Raw genomic sequence first — 17,766 nt, 5'->3', positions numbered from 1 at the left:
AAGTTCATCACATCCACTCCGGCCCATCAGCAGTTCCAGAATAGCTTGCTCTTTGGTCGAGAAAACCATTTAAGTCCCCATGGGTGATTACAACGGAAGTGTAACAGCATGACCGGTATCTAGTAGGACGTTGAGACTGGGCGGGCTAGCCGAACGTCGTGAACCCTGAATCACGGAAAACCCAACACTTGCCTGTTTCACCTGCGACTTCGGGCTTGCAGTGACTTTTAAACGCTGGGTCACCAAAGTAGGCACAGGAAAGGGGCCAGCAGAACTCTGTGAAAGTTTACCCAGGCCCTCTAATCCAGTCACATCACCAGCTGCATCGGAAAATAGTCGACTGAGCGAAGAGGCACGCATATAGCGCCAGTATTTCAATTCCCATAATCACAGCATTGCTTGCGCGTATCTTGGCATACAAAAACGCCCGCGGCCGACGAAAACCCGGAAGCTCGAAAGCCGGAGAGGCCGGAGCTGACTGGAAAAGCCGGGGAAGAGAGCCAAGAAAGCCGGGCCACACACCGTTCCCGTATTCCCCACCCGTCCATCCTCCCAATCCTAAAAGTTCGGAAGAGAGACTAAACAACACAAGGTATCACACAGTCGAAACACCTGCCCTGCCTTGCCCCAACCGAAACTTGACACCAAACAAGTAACCGCAACCAAAAATGGTGTACTGTGCGCGCCCGCTGCCTTGGAAAATCTCGGGATGCTTTGCCAACCAAGCCGCCAAGCCCTCATAAACAGAGATACCGCTGCAAAACGAAGTAGTAGCTTCCAGACAGACAACCCAGGGAACACCCGAAATGCGCGTTCCCCTTTCCGCCGTAGACCGATCCGAGATGCAAACCCAAAAAAAAGAGAAAGGTAAAAAAAAAAAAAAAAAAAAAAAATCGGCAGGAAAAGGATATAAGAGCGGGATATCAGCTTTGGCTGCCCGCTGTCAACCCATGATACAACGAAGCCAAGAGAGATAAATGGACAGAAACGGAGAAAAACATATATACCAACTCCACACCCCCGACCACCCCCCTTAATACCGATCCGGAAATACCAGCTTGCTGAGATTCCTCGACAACAAAAACCGCACAATGTCTTGCCAGCCCGACCACCCCAAGCTCCAAGATATTTGACCCCATGTAGCCCCCTAATTGAGAACACCAGGTTGGAAAAAAAAAAAAAAAAAAAAAAAACCCCACCCTGCCCATCAACTGCGAGTAAGAAATCCCCAAGTCGTTCTATATGTCAGTATTGGTCTTTTTCTGGAATGATGAACTCGTTGACCCGTGAACCCGTTACCGCTTTTTTATCGTGTATGACTGAAAGCCGCCGCTTCCGTGTTAAGAATAGACGCCCAAACCCCAAATGTATGGTATCGAAAATAAGCAAAACCGCAGGAACTCCGTCGTGTGACACCGATGCAAAAAGCTGGCTTGAAGTGAGGATGCAAAACCGCCGTGGTAAAACGCCCATTCGCTGTAGTGGAAGAAAGTATCCGCAGCCCTCTCATCTTCCGAGGCCGGGAACACCGCACCGGGGAAAAAAAGGGATTTTTTGGTATCGAAACAACGCAGAGGTATCGATTATTCTTTCATCGCGCCATCCGAGCGTCATCAAAGTTTTTCGCTTCGAAGGGAGAGTGGCTATGTCGATTAAAGGATTTTTGTACAGGTCGGGTATTGTGTCTTGAGTCGAGAAAGTCGCGCAAGGAAGTCGAGAATCCAGTCGACCTTGAACGCTTGAGTTGTCGCCTCCTGCCTGCGGAAGGGGGAAAAAGAAAGATCGATGCCTGCTACTTTGTATGTCGGTGCCCGCCAAGATGAACAGCTGCATGAGCGAATGCGCACAGTAGTTTTAAAAGCCCCGATTGCAACGACGACGACGGCTCGAGGTTGGCTTACTCTCGTCTGGGCGTCACAGAAGCGAGACGTTCAGCCACCTCACCACCGCCGTCCGACGGCTTGCGGCTGCATCCGGGCGGGTGAGACCGATTGCGGCGGGCTCGACATGGTGATGCCAGTAGCAGGGTTGACGATGGGGATGGCGTTGCGCACGCGCGTGGCAGAGGGTTGGTGGAGCTTCAGGGCAGAGGCGTGATTTTGGTACGTCGGAGGGATGAAGGCCGGCGAGCCCGAGTGCAGGGAGAAGCCCGAGGCGACTTGGATGGGCTGCTGCGTCGGTGAACCTTGCGGCGAGTTGCTTGCCAATGATGACCGCTCGGACGATGAGCTATGTATCGACACGAGCTAATTTGGCGCGGGCATTAGTTTTGGACGGCCTAAACGCGTTATATGCACCGCCTGCCAATGGCAGTGGGCCGCGTGGAGGACTTACATCGCTCTCGGTCAACAGCCCGGGGCAGAACTCCATATCGTCTTCCAAGTCAAACGACCGCCCGGCCTCGAATTTCATTCGGAAAGCGGTAAGGTTTGCTGACTCGGTAAGCTCCTTCATGCTTCTCACTCCGCGGAACTGCTTATGCGGGTTCTGTGTGACGGATAGCCTCGGTGCTCTGCGGTTACGCCCGCCATGGTGGCTGTGGGAGACGGCGGGAGCCGTCGCCTGTGTTGGATGCTGTTGGTGGGCGTTAAAGTGGTAGTACGCAGACATTATGATTGGTAAACCAGGAGGCGATGCGGTCCGAGGCCAAATTGGCTTTGCAGAAGTGCTGGATGCTGAGAAGCGCTAGGACTGAGGGCGGTCCTTTTTAAGTGTTGTTTGATGGCGACGAGACGGAACAATGGGACTCCAACAAACCGGCTCAATGGTGACTCGTCGGCGCCAAAGCACAGAAGAAATTACAGGTTTTTTTTGGGTGAGGAGTAGAGGATAGCGTGGGCTAGTTTAGGCGCTTCTTAGGAGAGGAACGGCTTTTGTGGCGATGATGGGTAGTTTGGTGGGACGTGGGGAAGGGTAGGTCGAGGTGAAGGTAAAGTAGGAAAGAGGCGAAGGGAAGAGGGATAGGTTTCTGCGATCGGACGCGGGCGAAGGGTTGGACAAGACCAAGTGGTGGGGGCGCTACCAGGGTCTCCACTAATGCACGGGAGAGGCAGGACCCCGGACCACACACTCACGAGCCAATGCACTGGCCACTCCGCTTGCAGGCTGGGTGGCAAGACCGGCAGCAAAAGTGGGCCCACGGGGTCCGCGATTGGGCCGGTTAGCTTGAGCTAGGCGGGAAACGGCCTAGTTCACTGGGCTTGTTGTTGTCGTGTAATTTTGGCCTGGTGCGCCCGCTCACCAGCCAGTGCCGGAAACGGCCTGGACGGTTGCTGGCTGGCTGTGGTTGGAGGTGGAAGCACCTGTTGAGGCGCTGCACTCCTGGGAACCCGACAGGCCACCGCTCCACCCCACCACGCTTCTGCCAAACCCGTCACCCGACGTGGCCCGATACAACGGCAGCGCTCATCGTTTCGATTCATACCTGATGGGACTGGGAAAACAAAAACATTTAGAGATTCGCAAGGGACAAAGGCAGCGTCGGTTATGGCTCCAGATTCTCCGAGTTTTGAGCCTCGAGTGCCGATTTCCCGCCATTGAATTCCTTTGTTTTCGTCTCCTACGTAGTGCAGAACGCCACTTTTCCGGTTCGCCCCCTCGACCTCCGCTCTGGATCGCTTAGTGGAGAGGGAGCTTGCAAAACTCGCAATGAAATGTGAAGAAGGCGCCTGCTGAGGGGTCTCGTGGGCGGCAGCGAGCGTGCGATGCTGAAACTAGCGCTCGCCGGCCAATTGGCCCGATCCTTGCCCGTTATTACAGCGATGCAGGCGGCTGGAGATGCATAATTCAGTGAAGCCGAATGGCCATTCGAGCGTCCAGTACGGCCCAGCCTTGTGGCGGGGGGGGGGGGGATATCCGTCAGCACGTTTTGACTGGCCGCTCCTGACGGTAAAACACTGCGAGGCCTTTCCAGACCGCACGGTAGACCGCTCTCAGCGGACGAACCTGGTCTGGGCTTGTCCCGTACCGTTGCATCAGCAGACGCAAGTCACCAAACGTGGCTGGGGCGTTTGAACCCGGAGTTTCTCCTTGTTTTGGCTGGAGTTACGCTACACTACTACTTCACTAGCTCTCCAGTATCGAACTGGCGGGAGGGATGCAGGGAGGACTCTCGCAGATCCCGACGACACCGCACCGGGCCCGGCCGTCATCGAAGGCACATAGAGGTCGCCACTGATGGGCAGCGGCGATACCTCCAGAATCCCAATTCCATATCAATTTCAAGTCTAGGCGCAGAGGGTGCGAACAAGCGAGCGCTCGTCAAGTGGCCCTGCCGCCTGGCTTTGCTGACTCGGCATGCAATCTCATTAATATGACGCCTGACCGAGAAGTGTCATTGGCTTGCTCCCATCAGCCGCCTCGTACGCCTTACGAAATGTGCATGACGACAAAGGCGATTTACCTCCCGCGCGGGCCCGTTCTAAACTGGGGACTCGCTGTCGGTTGGTGCCCGCCATTCAAAAACTTGCCAGCACCAGAAAACGAGATTCAGCCGAATCTCAACCGCAAAACAGTGTGGGTTGACAGTACAGCATGGATTGTCTCCGTCTTCGTTGATGACATGGAACGATGCTGCCGTCACCGACACAGACTGCAGAAACCCCCCACTCTCCGAAACCGTCCCCGTAGGTGGGGTGATAAAGGGGCAGAATCCGGTCGCTCTGGCCACCCCATTCCCACAATGTCGTGTCGCATTCTCCCGTTTACCCTTGGCTGCATACTTTTGCGCTCGCGTACCTATTTCAAACCGCTTCGCATCACCAAGTGCGACTTCCAGGCCATTTGTCAAGCGCTGTCCCGTTTGTCTCGTGCTTCTTCCGTCCCACTTCCCCAAGGAGAGAGCCACAGGAGGGGATGGTGGCAGGACGATGAGCGAATAGTGTCGATTGCTCTCTTGTGCCTGAAGCGGGGCCGGCAAATCCGACTATTTTAGTCCGTCGGCGAACGGGCAGTGCGAAGATCTTGGGACCCAAAGCTGGTTGAGAAGACCGCTTTGCCCCTCTCCTCTTCCCTGTTCCTGGGTTGACAGCCGGGACCGTCCGCCCACCAGAGAAAGGGAGGGGCTGTCGAGGGGTTTCGTCCCTTGAAACCCCATTCGCTTTGACACAGCCTTGCGCGCACGTTTGATGCGAGGGGGAGTTCCCGGGCTCTCTCGCCCGCAGCAATAGCCCAAAACATATGTCGAGTGCATTCCGGTTCACAGCCAGAGTCAATGCAGCTCTTGACGAAACGAGCAAGGCGATTCAGAGAGGAAAGAAGTAGCATGCCACACCTACTCGCCATGAGTGCCTATCCAAAATCCGTCATTCGTCGGCTGCCTGCTTGCGGCATCGGGGGTGCGTCGGCAAAGGAGGGCAATGCAACCCCCGGCGCATTGTCCAATCCAGGGCTGTGCGACCTCCTGCCGTCAGGTCTTCTACCTTCCATACTGTATTGTATCCACGGACATTGTCGCCATTTCTCGCTTGAATGCTTGCTACGTAGTAAGATTCAGGCCGCCATTCCAAGGCTTGCGGCCTGGACGGCGCCGAGTTTGGCGGTCTGCGATGAGTCTTGCGAACGTTAGGTTCGAGTCATGGGCTGGACAAAGCCCTTCTCCAAGACCGTCCTCATTGAACACACGCACTGTGAGATCTTGCCGGCCGCCGATGTGATGTACCCTGGGCTCTTTGTTTAAAGACCAGGTGGACAGGGAGACTACGGACCACCATTCGGCTCGAAGTTCTGGCCAATGATGGGCAACAATAGCCGGCACTGCCACACCGCTCTTTTCCGGTCTTGTGTGCAGCTGCAGGCAGACACCTGCGGAGGAGTGACCAGAACAATGGGAGGTCGCCTGCTCAACGCCACGCTGCTGCACCATAGCTCACGCAGCTACTTCCCCAGATAACAGCAAAGAAGCAATGCACAGTCAGTGTGGCACAGCTGACTTTGACTGCTGCGGAACCCCCCAGCCGAGGAAAAAAGAGGAAGGAGACACAGCTCCAAGCTTCCTGCATGCAGCGCTGAATCCCGTGCTGACCATCATCTCGATAGTTCGCATTGCATTGCCGCACCACTGCTGTCGTCTCATTTCGTCTGCAGCGCGGCAGAAGGGACAAGATTGTGCCAGTCCCTGGAACACCAGCGCTAGAGCAGGAGCTTGCGTGAACTGGGCTGCATTGCATAGCTAGGCAAAAGCGGCATCGCTTCCCTGCGGCGAAACGCCAAAACAGCAAAGCAGACCCGGTAAACGAAGAACGGACGAGACCAACACCTCCCCGTTGAACTCGGCGATGCCAGAAACATTCCATAAAGGGATAGATCGCTGCGCCTCGGGCTGTCTGAGCGAGCGACAAGACCTCCGTAGCCAGTACTAAACTCGATCGCATGCAGTAGCATCACCGCATTTTGACACCTTGGGCAGCAATTGAGGGTCAATGTGCATGCCTAGTATTCAATGAAATGAAGTCTTGTGCCCCTGAGGGCCTCTCCGACCCATCGGATGCAACACCCGTCTCGAGGATCATATCCAGTTCGAGGACGGCACATCATCTGACCTATCAAGTTGACCTAGCAGACAGTGCTTGGACAAAAGAACAAAATCATGATGGATGGCCCGCCGTCTGCCCGGCTAACCCCCGTTTCGGGCCAATAGGACTCCCGCCGCGATGGAAGGTTCAAAGTCGTCGGAATCGGTGCGCGGGCTGCCGGCCGGGCAAACTTGAGATTTCCAGGCCGGCGAGGCCCTTGTGGCCGGGCAGGAGGCCGGACCGCAGCCTTAACCCGACTTGCCTGTAACGCATGTGCCGGACCGGCCAAGTCGGCCGTGTTTCCACAACAACAAAAACAACAAACACCAACATTTCTAAACATACAAAATAAAACCTATGTATTAAATGGAAAGCAGTAGAGTAGCTCATCCCGTGTCAATCCTTGGGCTAAGGTGAAGCGAAGTCATAAATGCCGAGCGGCAACATCCGGCGAGATACCTTTCAGGTGAAACCCGCCGCTTGCGGTTGGGCGTTCGGTGATTGTGGCTCCTCTCTGCGCTCGCAGCTTGTCCCATCCGTCTGGGTGCCCGGCATGTCCCGGGTTCCGGGGCCGATATGTAGCCGCATTGTCTAAGAGACTCTCGTTCTAACTTCTGATAGAATACCGACTGCCTTTCCCCTATTGTTCTGGAGCCAATAACCGAAGGTTGATTACTGATACATTCTCGGAGCGGAAGAATGCGTCAGAGCACTTTGTAACTATGACAACTCCTGCACTAACCATTTCATGGACGTTTACTTACCACATCCCACGAACGCAAAACAGGGCCGAGTTATTATCCAATGACGTGAAGTGGAATTGCTTACTTTTAATCCCTCTCGCGAATTTTCGTACATTGGGTGGCCGTAGTCTCTGGTTGGGGTTTTGTGAGGAGAAGCCGACGTAGAAGCGCCAATTGATACCTGTGTTGATGGTGACGTCATGGTCAGCGGAGACATGCCCGTCATCCACTATCCTCCCTTCCTCAAAGGTGCCTCATCTACCCGAGCTTGGAATTGCTACTTTGCGATTCAATAGCTTGAGCTGTTTTTTCCCTCTCGCCCCTCCATTGAACCCATCACTTTTAACCAGTCCTCCAATTGCAACCCGTTTCCTCCTCAAACATCATCATCACAACCACAATCGCATCCCTCACGACAGCAACAATCACCAACATCATGTCCGCCCGCGCTCTCCTCACCACCACCGCCAGGGCAATTCGCCCAACCTCGACCGTCACCACTCTCCGAGCCTTCTCCCAAACCACGCGCCTCCCCCTGAAAGAAAGCGCCAGCTGTAATGTTTCCCCCTACCCCCTTCCCACCAACCCCCATCTCTCCCACCTCTCGCCTTTTTCCTTTCTAGCTTCCGGACTAACCACAACCCAGCGGACCCCAACCCGACTGACTTTGACATCCACAAGCAAGACTCCCTGGCCAAGCAGAAGAAGGGTCAGGGCCACTGGAAGCCCGAGCTCGCCTCGGTCAGCGAGGAGAGCGTCAAGGCGGACCGGATGGGCCCGCGCGAGGCGGGCGAGGCGGCCATGAAGCGGCTGCAGGACCAGACAAAGCAGAGCGCCGAGGAGCTCAGGAAGCACGGGACGAGTATGAAGGACGGGCTCTAAAAAAAAACCTCTACCGAGGCGGGTCAAGGCTAATGAATGACATCGTAGTAGGGTGAAAAAAGAGATTGTATGCATGGGGATAGGGGACGGGATGAGAATGGGAAAGGCGGAGGAGAGGAGATTGTACATATCGGGAGGACCGGACCAGTCAAGGGCGGCAGGCAATTTTGCTCACCATGGGCATGGGCATGGGCATGAATGATAGACTGATGAATTGCATTCATGGGTTTTTGGCTGATGCTCAAATACCAAGATCTAGGTGGGATGGGGTTCAGTTTGCATAGAGCTAAACGTCCATGTCCTCTCCTCCGATCTCCAAACGTTACAATTAGCCCCTGGTAGGTCAAAGACGTCTCGTGAAATCCATCCCATGAAACAACCAGAGCGACTGATGATGAGAGGATGTATATTAACCGCGCTATGCCAACACACGTACTGGACAGAGCTATTAACTATTCACCGCCCGCCTCTCCCCCGACCCCGGCCACGGGCCCTGCCTGCGCCTCTTCCTCTCCCGGCGGCGGCAGCAGCGGGTCCCCTTCCCCTAATAGCTGTCCCCAGCCCACGACGCGGCCCACTAACTTCCTTGTAAGCAGGTATATCCTCATCATCGTCGTCATCCGAGTCCGAATCGCTCGGCTCCTGGGCCGCGCTCAGCTCCGCGTCAGAAGCTGATTGCTCTTCTTTCATTTGCGATCCGTCATCAGTCTCGCTTGCGTACGCATCATAGTACTCCTCCTCCTCTTCGTCCGATTCCAAGAGCCTAACGATTGTCGGGCCAGAAGGTAACCGCTGCAGCGGCGCTGGCGACTTTCGCACGGGGCGCGCAGCCGCAATCGCAGGTGCAGGTGGGGGAGACGGGGCAGACGGGGCAAGAGATAGGGACGGGAACGGAGACGGCGACGGGGACGGGGACGCGGACGGGGCCGGCGGAGGCGAGGCTTCCTTTGGTTCTACGGTGGGAGCGGTAGCAGGAACGGCTGCAGGGCTAGGAGCAAACGACTCATCCAGCGCGGATCGGGGAGACGATGGAGTGTTCTCGTCGTCCGAGACAGCTTCATCCTCAGCAGCGGAGTCAAAGTCTTCGTCTTCGACCGCGCTATCTGTCGCGCTCTGGTTCCGACGGGCGTTCCTCCTGCCAGCGCGGGCGGTGGCTTGAGGCGCCGCCCTACGTGCCGGGGATTTGGGAGCGGATGGCGGCTCGGCTGCCTCTTCTTCTTGAGGACGGTTCTCCTTGGTAGGAGGGGTGGCAGGCTTTGCCCCGCCGGAGCTCTTCCGCGTGCCGATTTTGAACTTCTTGCCCTTCATCCTCATCTTATCCGCCATGGATAACAGATGCTGCGACGCAAGTTCGACTGCCAATTCTGATCTCTGCGGCTGGGGATTGCGTGGCGGGTGACCCCGTCTCTTGGGGACAGCAACAGCGGTATCTGCAACCCCGGGTGTTGGCACTGTCTCCGTGTTGATCACCTCGCCTTCATCGTCTAAGCCCTCGAGTTGCCGGGCAAGTTGAGCGTCAAGATCGGTGGTGGGGGCATTGTCTCTCCCATTGTCAGTTCCGACACTAAGTGAAGGCTGCGCTCGAAGAGGCCGTCCGCGTCGCCTCTGGGGCTTCGTCGGGATCGATGTACTCGTCGCTTCCAGTGCGGAATGTGTATCCGACTTTCGTGGTGGTCGACCCCGCTTCCTGGAAACAGCCGGCTGCGTACCGGGTTGTTGGGGAGCTGGAACGCTTGCGGCACTCATTGCAAAAACAGCGGCCGACGCTAGATCAAGGGGATCCTTATCCGAATTCTCCAGGTTGAAACCAGTAATGTGCTTGGGAGGCCTTGGGGACCGAGGGACCAGAATCTCGTCGAACTCTTCCTCGCCGTGCTCGTCTACAATATACGATATCTTCGGCCGTGCATGTCGGAGGGTCGGGCGATTCGGAGAGTGGGAGCGATGCCCATCCTGGTCTTGCGGCGCCTCAACTGGCTCGCGCGTTTGCTGGGTCGCCTGTTCAGCCGCCTCTGCCGACGCTGCGGCTTGCGTGGCGCCGTCTTCGTCTGCAGGCGTGTCAACCATTATCACGTCGCCAGTAAACAGAGCCGGATCCATATTGCTTAGTGCAACCTCCTGCCCGTGGTGGTGGTCGTCGTGATCAAGCTTGGGCTTCTTCTTGTGGTGAGACTTGGGTATTCGGAAGTCGGGGTCGTCATCCGCTTCCTGCCGTGCTTTTCGTTTAGCTAGACGAAGCTGCTTCTTCAGGTACTCGGACATTTCGGGTTCGTCGTCAATTTCTTGGCCACTTTCAGCCGTGGGCATCTGGTAAGGGTCAAAAAGAATCCTATCAGGGCTATCGTCTTGTTCGTAATAGCCCATGCCGAGCATCCGTTCCCGACCGAGCGTCGAGGGGTCCGGATACGAGGACTGGTCATGGATCGCGCTTATCGACATATCGGCCACCTCGGCGGGACCTGCGTGGTCGCCGTTCTGTTGAGAGCCGGTTACGACGTCGGGGTGCCCCACGTACTCCCCCGTAGCTTCGCCAGAGCCTGGCGCTCCGCCCTGGTTGGCATAGCCGTTAGCGACGGGTTGCTGCATGACGGCATCCATGCTTTCGGCCAATGCGCCATCGGGCAGGACAGGCACCTCGCCAGCTAGCTCCGCCTGCTTCGCCTTTTCTGCATCGGCCGCTTGTTGCAGCCTCTGCATCCGTTTGCTCGACAGGCTTCGGCTCTCATCGCCGACATTCTTCAGCCATGACAGGTTGTGAACCCGGAAGTCGACCAAGGACTCAACGCTACGGTCATCAGCAATCCGCCGGGTATCGTGGCCGAGCATCGTGGTCTTGGGGATGTATGGATCGCCGTTTCCCATGCGACGGCACCCGCCACAGTTGCAGATGCCGAGGCACTTGGGGCACTGCCATCTCTCGTTTTGCATGACTTCCTGCGGCATCATGTCGAACGCCCTGTAGAGAACGCCGTAGCAGTACGCGTCTGTGCATCCCTGGTTCGAGCAGAAGGCCAGCTTGTACGTGTAATCCTTGTGCTGGCAGACATGGCAGCGGTAGACGTCGCCCTTTTTCGCTTTCCTTTTCCTCCTCTTTTTTACCGGGCGGCCCGTATCGTCAATTTCGATATCCGACTCCTCTGGTTCGGACGGCTCCTTGACCTGGCTGACATCCTTCCAGGGCCGTGTGCGGAGTTGCTCCTGGCAGATCTGCGCAACAGACTTCTTGCCAAACATCTTCCTCGCTAGCTCCAAGGGCAGCGGTGAGCTGTCAAAGCTGATATAGCCGTCGTTCTTGATGATCAGCGCACGCCACGCTTCGTAGCGGTCGACGAGATCTGACCAGCGCCACTGCTCGCACCAGCTGAGATTGGAGACGCAGAAACAGGACCGGCCCATCACGTAGCACTCCATGCAGATATCGTACGTGTCCTCGTCCCCGTCTACCAGTTGGCGCACACAGTTCTTGCAGGTTAAGAAGCGGTTGAAAATGTTTGCTCGGCAGTAAGAGCATGTGATGTTGGAGTCAAACTCGATGTAGTCGACGTCCTTCTCCTTGGTGGCAAACATTTCGTCGACGAGGACCTCGGTGAACAGCCGGAAAAGAGCCTTGAAGTCGGCCGCCATCTGCTTCATCCTCGTTGAGTTCTTGATCAAGTCTTGACCAAACCCAAGCAAGCCAATGTCGGCGGACTTTTCCGCATCAACCATTTCCTTGTAGTACTTTTCGAGGGTGTAGTAGATGATGGCTTTGTTCTTGTACTGCTCGTCACGGCAGACGAGCCGAGCCTTGGGCAGCGCTTCGTGCAACGCCAACTGCAACGTCTCGACCGTTGTCCGGTTCCATGCAACCTTGATGGTCCTAGTGCCGCGGTTCCAGACCTGGTGAGGGGCCAGAGGAGGGACAAGGATGAAGTCTCCAACCTTCTGCTCAACGACATAGACAGGGAACGTGGCCTTCTTCCAGGCGTTGATCTGGGCAAAATGCTTTTCGATCTCGATGTCGTGGCCGAGCATGGACAAGAAGTACTCCCTCACCACTTCACGATCCTTGGACTCGGTCATAAACCATATCGAGCTCCCCGGCTTTTCCCCGTTTTCATCGCCAGACGCGTCCACCATGATGTTCTGACCCAAACTGGCGCACATTTCCCGATGCGCCGGGGTGTAGGTGCCTTCGTGCCCGATGTAGCACATGAGGTTTTGGGCGCGCATTTCTTCGGGCAGGCTGCTCATCAGATCTCCGGCAGGAGCGGCAGACCGGCCCTCCTGAAACGGATCCACATCCTCGTTCCGCCTTGCCCCCGGTCGCTCGTCGACGTTCTCGTTCATGTAAAAGAGGTTCGGCGGAATCACTTTCTGCAGGTGCGCTTGCCACTCTGGTGGGCAGTCGATGTCCTTCATGTACAGCCGCTGCCGTCGTTCGTCGCGGAAGTTGCTAGGGGTCCACTGGTTCGTCAATTGCTTCATCGATCGCAGGTAGTGTCCCATGGTCATGGGGATGTCGGTTTGCGCAACGATATCGCGGATGTTTTCCTCTGCTCGACCGTAAGCTAGCGAGCATGTTTAAAACCACACAACCAGCACTCACGCTTCTTGTTGTAGGTGGCCTCCAGCCACTCTGCGCTAAAGAGCGACTTGGGCAATCGGTCGTTCCATTTCTCAATCACCAGAGGCTTCCCGCCGTGAACGACATGGATGAACACGAGCTTCTCGAACTCCTGGGGCCCAATATTTCGGATCTGCGCAGCCGATATCCGCAAGACCCAATGGAAATTTGGTGTCGTCTCAACGAGGGTGTGCAAATCAAGATCCGGAGGGATGGGATCGAATTTCGCCTGGGGATGCTGTGCGGTCGGCATCGTGGCGGCTGCAACGGTTCAGACTGCCCAAGGTCTCCGGAAACGAAAACTGTGGACGGCGCAGCTACCGGGCAAACACAATTGAATACCGGCGCGCTACATGGCACCTAGGTGACTGCCCGAAGTGCAATGCGCATCCGAATGTTACGTAAAACGCGATCCGGTCGACGGCGGCGCGTTTCGATGCTATCGGGTGGAATTGGCTATTGACATGAGAGTTGATCGGTGGGGTGATTATCAGTCGACTAACCAATGGGAAAGCGAAGTGGCCCAAGCTCCCAGAACGCCGGCTCAATTTTTGGCGCGACTCGAGGGCTGACGGCGCATGTGAAACCGACAAGAGAGGAATTTCTGATTCGCTTTCCACAGCCATCGAATATGAGCCGATAGTAGACGCCAGAATATTATGACTCGGACCTCGAAGTCTGTAAGTTAAACAAGGCGGAACCAGGAGTGATTAGGCCTTAGGTAGGACCCTGAGGTGGGTGCGTCTCGCTTCATGTTAGTGAATCACTTGTTGAGTTGATGTGCCTACAGTGCTCGGGAGTCCACAGGACAACCGCTCGAGCATCACAGAAGAGCTTGAAACGGCATATCGCGATGCCTGGTTGCAGAATTCTCCCTAGACTGCTTTTACGGCGTGCTCTTGGCCAGGCCGCCAGGCCCAGTAAACCATGGCCGCCAGCGCGAGCACTTTCAAATCCCCGAGGACTCGCTCTTGAGACTTACACACACCCCCCACAACGGTCGGTCATTGCCTACCACACAACAGCGAAACTCTTGTCAACGGCAGCCGACATCACCACCAAACCTTCCTCCACTCCGGCCGTCGAGCCGTACACACCCCCGCGAACAGGCCTCCTATCTATCCTCCCTTCCTCATGGGTCCCTTACGCAGAGCTCATCCGCATCGACAAGCCAACCGGCTCCTACTATCTCTTCTTTCCCTGTCTCTTCTCGACCCTCCTCGCCGCACCATTAGCCACACCAATGGCACCACCTTCAACCGTCCTCGGCACCTCCCTCCTCTTCCTCGCCGGCGCCGTCATCATGCGCGGAGCCGGCTGCACAATCAACGACCTCTGGGACCGTAACCTCGACCCGCACGTAGCACGTACCCGCCTACGTCCCATCGCCCGGGGCGCCGTGACGCCCTTCAAGGGCCTCGTCTTTACGGGCGCGCAGCTGTTCGCGGGGCTAGCCATCCTCCTGCAGTTCCCAGCCTCCTGCTTCTTCTACGCCACGCCCAGCCTGCTGTTCGTCGCCATGTACCCGCTCGCCAAGCGCGTGACGTACTACCCGCAGTTCGTGCTGGGTCTGACCTTCTCGTGGGGCGCCTTTATGGGGTTCCCCGCGCTGGGCGTCGACCTGCTCGCCAACGGGGCTGCGCAGGCGGCGGCGGCGCTGCTGTATACCTCCAACATTGCGTGGACCGTCTTGTACGACATGATCTATGCGCACATGGACATCAAGGACGACGCCAAGGCGGGCATCAAGAGCATCGCGCTGAAGCATGACAAGGAGACCAAGCAGGTTCTCACGGGCTTGGCTCTCACGCAGGTGGCGCTTCTGGCTGGAGCGGGCATCGCTACCGGCGCCGGGCCGGCGTTCTTCATCGGCAGCTGCGGCGGTGCCCTGGTTACGCTTGGCATCATGATCAAGAGAGTCAACCTGAAGAGCGTCAAAGACTGCTGGTGGTGGTTCGTCAACGGGTGCTGGATCACAGGAGGTGTCATCAGCCTCGGCCTGGGAGCCGATTACCTCCTAAGATATGTTCGGCGAGGGGACGAGGAGTCGGCATGATGTATTGGAGTGTTGTATGATATATCTCATGTACCATAAACTCTTTTCGCATAGACCCAACCCAAAGGCTTTTTGCTCAGCAAGCAAGCATCACTACATGACGCGGTTCCCAAACATGCATGGCCTGTGGTATCAGCTTAATGGTCTCGTATTTTCAGACCATGTCTATCGTGAGAGCCCAGATTCCCCAACCTGGATATGGAATGCCAATGTAAAAAAGCCACGCAGACTCCCGATGCCGAACCGTGCCATTTCCCGTGCCGCCTGGCATTTATGATCTGGGCTTCTCCTTCTTCTCCTTCCAGAGCGCGAGCAGACCGACGCCGGAGACCTTGACAACTGCAAGGGGGGTTAGTAGGCGAATAATTGCCACGAGATTGGGGGATGACCAACCCTTGAAGCGCACACCGGGAATATCGCCCTTCGCCTTGCCCTTGCGGCCGAAACCGGCCAGGAGGACCTCGTCGTTCTCATCGACGAAGTTCAGGCAACCATCGTTGGGGACTGGGTAACAAAACCGTCAGCGCCTGGCATTTGAACACCCAGGCTGCATTGTAACAGCATCTTGCTTCTCTCGCAGCAGGGGGGTCATCGGGATTTCCGTACCGAAAGCAGTGACCTTCTTGCCGTTCTTGATGAGCTGGACCCTCACGCACTTCCGAATAGCCTAGACCATTGTCGGTTAGCCCTTGTTATCGGCCGCGAAGTCGAAAACGTGAATCCCATCGGGGCGACGATTGACGTACGGAGTTGGGCTGCTTGGCTTCGACGCCGACCTTCTCGAGGACAATTCCCTTAGCGTGAGACGAACCACCGAACGGGCTATCTCGTCGTTAGTCGTGGCACTCGCACTCACACTCGAAACGATTTATTTGCTGGTTGTTACGCACCTGGACTTGAAAGCAGTGCCGAGCGCACGCTTCTTGTAGTGCAGATCAGCCCACCGCTGCTCGCGGCGGTTGTTGCGCAGCTTGCGGGCCGCGTTGAGACCACGGGGCTTTCCACCAGACATTTTTGCTGCAAGACGACGATGTTAGCGGAAAAAAGAATCTCAATTCAAGTCGTCAATCAGAACGAATCCGGTGATTGAAGCGAAGCGGAGACTCATACCGACTTGATGCTGACCGCGGACTCTGGATGCAGTTCGTGATCCGGAAAGGTCGTTCGCGATTGCCGATTTTTTGCTGGCAGCCGAGTTTCGCAGTAGGGTGAGAAAGCCCTAGCCTCTCGATTGGGCAAAACTTCCCGCCTGAGGCGCACAGACCCCACCAGGCGGCGAAAACGAGGGGGAAGCTGGCTCGTGCGCACTTCAGGGTAATACGCAGAGAAAACATACCCGGAAATCACATAACTCGTTTAATGCTTAATCTACCTTCAGCTCCATTCACAACCACGTTCAAGTCGACTGCGGTAACAACCTCCCTCAAGGTTTCTACAGCATCAACCCATTATAACCAAAGCCCGCGTCCCAGTAGGAGCCAAATGAGGATGTAGTCATGTCCCAGCTCACAAAGGAACCACCCAAACCCCGTGACCCCCCGCCACCACCAAACCTCTTCCACCCCTCGCCCACCGCCTCCCATGCCTCCCTCCCAGGAATGGGTCTTTCAGGGGCGTCCGGCCCACCCCCTTTTACCTCCCCACCTTCCATACCCGCCCTAAACAACCCCCTCCGAGGCGGTACCGCCGCCAACACTACCACCACCACCAACACTACCGGCACCGCAGGCGGCCTCAACATCAACCTCACACATCACCCCTTACCCCCCATACAACTGCGCCGCGAATCATCCACGCGCGCGACCGATAGGACGGACGCGCTCTGGGCCGAGATGCAGGCCACGCTGGAGGAGGTCGACCAGCTGTCTGCCGGCGGGGTTGGCGGTGGCGGTGGGGGTGCTCAGACGACGACGGGCAGCCGCCATGCGGCGCGCATCTTTGGGCCCGAGCACGAGCGCAAACTGGACGAGCTGCGCGCGGCGCAGATCGCGCTGGCGCAGGCGTGGGCTAGGAGCGAGGCGGACGAGGCGATTGAGACGGTGGGCGGTGCTGCTGCTGGTGGTGGTGCTGGTGCTGCTGGTGCTACCGGGGAGGGGGCAGGTGCTGCGTCGGAGGGCGCTGGGGTTGGCGCTGGGGTTGGGAAGAGCGTCGGCACTGCCGGGAGGAGCGTGGGGACTACGATTGGGAGGGGGCCCGATGGTGGTGGGACGGCTACGGATGGAGGTCATACACGGAGCACGAAGAGCACGGTGGGCACGGGCGCTAGGCCTGGGAGTAGCGGAGGGCAGGAGAAGGTGGGAGATAAGCTCGAAGAGGAGACCGAGGTCGATATCTTGCTTGCGAGGAAGCGGAGGGAGGCCAATGATCGGTACTTCCAGAGGGTAAACCAGGGCGTGCTGGATGTGGTTGCCAAGTTGGAGGAGGTGGCTATTGCGATGCGAGCTGTTGAGCAGGAGAGCAAGGAACTTTGGGATGATGAGAATGAGAGTGTCCCTGGGAGCGCAAAGGCTTAGGCGTCAGGGGGGTGCTTCACAAGTTGCTGCATGTTGGCTTCTACACTATGGCCTACTGGGCTGGCATATTCGGCGTTCACGGTTCAGGCATGGGGTAATACAGGGCTCTAAGGTACAGCATTACTATGGCGTTTCCAGGGTAGGGGACACAATCGGCAGACAAAATAAGCCTTCTCGGGAGCTCACAACTGCATCGCATGAAGGGGACTCAAGAGCCCAATGATGTCAAGCGGCAGGTATTAGTGTGCGGATCGCCTTGCACTAATGGGCCAAGGGAACCTTGGCAGCAGACTTTGGTTGGACAGCGGGCTGCTGTGGCTTGCTGCGGGGAGCTTGGACCAGCGAAACTCCGGCCCTGAAAACACGCAGCCTTGTTACAATCCATCCGTGAACTGGGAACATCGGGATGACGAGACTCAGTCGGGGTGTGTTTACTTGTTCGCCGCATTTTTGC

General features: G+C 56.8%; 6 protein-coding genes across 6 annotated transcripts; 3 read left to right on the top strand and 3 right to left on the bottom strand.

The window, feature by feature from the left end:
* Positions 1 to 1,940: 1,940 nt before the first annotated feature.
* On the bottom strand, positions 1,941 to 2,610 carry MFIFM68171_03585 (uncharacterized protein; the record flags this gene model as incomplete). The annotated part of the gene is made up of 2 exons (XM_071059006.1): positions 1,941 to 2,246; positions 2,335 to 2,610. The coding sequence occupies 2 exons, from the start codon at positions 2,608 to 2,610 to the stop codon at positions 1,941 to 1,943; spliced, it is 582 nt and encodes a 193-aa protein (XP_070915107.1).
* Positions 2,611 to 7,691: 5,081 nt separating this feature from the next.
* MFIFM68171_03584 (uncharacterized protein) lies at positions 7,692 to 8,137 on the top strand (the record flags this gene model as incomplete). The annotated part of the gene is made up of 2 exons (XM_071059005.1): positions 7,692 to 7,809; positions 7,902 to 8,137. 2 exons carry the CDS (start codon positions 7,692 to 7,694, stop codon positions 8,135 to 8,137), a joined length of 354 nt encoding a protein of 117 aa, XP_070915106.1.
* A 456-nt stretch (positions 8,138 to 8,593) lies between these two features.
* On the bottom strand, positions 8,594 to 12,996 carry MFIFM68171_03583 (uncharacterized protein; the record flags this gene model as incomplete). The annotated part of the gene is made up of 2 exons (XM_071059004.1): positions 8,594 to 12,672; positions 12,726 to 12,996. 2 exons carry the CDS (start codon positions 12,994 to 12,996, stop codon positions 8,594 to 8,596), a joined length of 4,350 nt encoding a protein of 1,449 aa, XP_070915105.1.
* A 600-nt stretch (positions 12,997 to 13,596) lies between these two features.
* COQ2 (Para-hydroxybenzoate--polyprenyltransferase, mitochondrial precursor (PHB:polyprenyltransferase)) lies at positions 13,597 to 14,799 on the top strand (the record flags this gene model as incomplete). The annotated part of the gene is made up of 1 exon (XM_071059003.1): positions 13,597 to 14,799. The coding sequence occupies one exon, from the start codon at positions 13,597 to 13,599 to the stop codon at positions 14,797 to 14,799; it is 1,203 nt and encodes a 400-aa protein (XP_070915104.1).
* A 271-nt stretch (positions 14,800 to 15,070) lies between these two features.
* rps23 (40S ribosomal protein uS12) lies at positions 15,071 to 15,811 on the bottom strand (the record flags this gene model as incomplete). The annotated part of the gene is made up of 5 exons (XM_071059002.1): positions 15,071 to 15,138; positions 15,193 to 15,303; positions 15,406 to 15,466; positions 15,546 to 15,621; positions 15,690 to 15,811. 5 exons carry the CDS (start codon positions 15,809 to 15,811, stop codon positions 15,071 to 15,073), a joined length of 438 nt encoding a protein of 145 aa, XP_070915103.1.
* Positions 15,812 to 16,295: 484 nt separating this feature from the next.
* On the top strand, positions 16,296 to 17,312 carry MFIFM68171_03580 (uncharacterized protein; the record flags this gene model as incomplete). The annotated part of the gene is made up of 2 exons (XM_071059001.1): positions 16,296 to 16,479; positions 16,528 to 17,312. 2 exons carry the CDS (start codon positions 16,296 to 16,298, stop codon positions 17,310 to 17,312), a joined length of 969 nt encoding a protein of 322 aa, XP_070915102.1.
* Between the last annotated feature and the right edge of the window lie 454 nt (positions 17,313 to 17,766).

The sequence above is a fragment of the Madurella fahalii genome (assembly GCF_045866475.1).
Source record: "Madurella fahalii IFM 68171 DNA, scaffold_2, whole genome shotgun sequence".
Classification (NCBI taxonomy): Eukaryota; Fungi; Ascomycota; class Sordariomycetes; order Sordariales; genus Madurella; species Madurella fahalii.
Note: the sequence above shows the minus strand (reverse complement) of the source record. Positions and strands in the feature narration are given on the sequence as shown.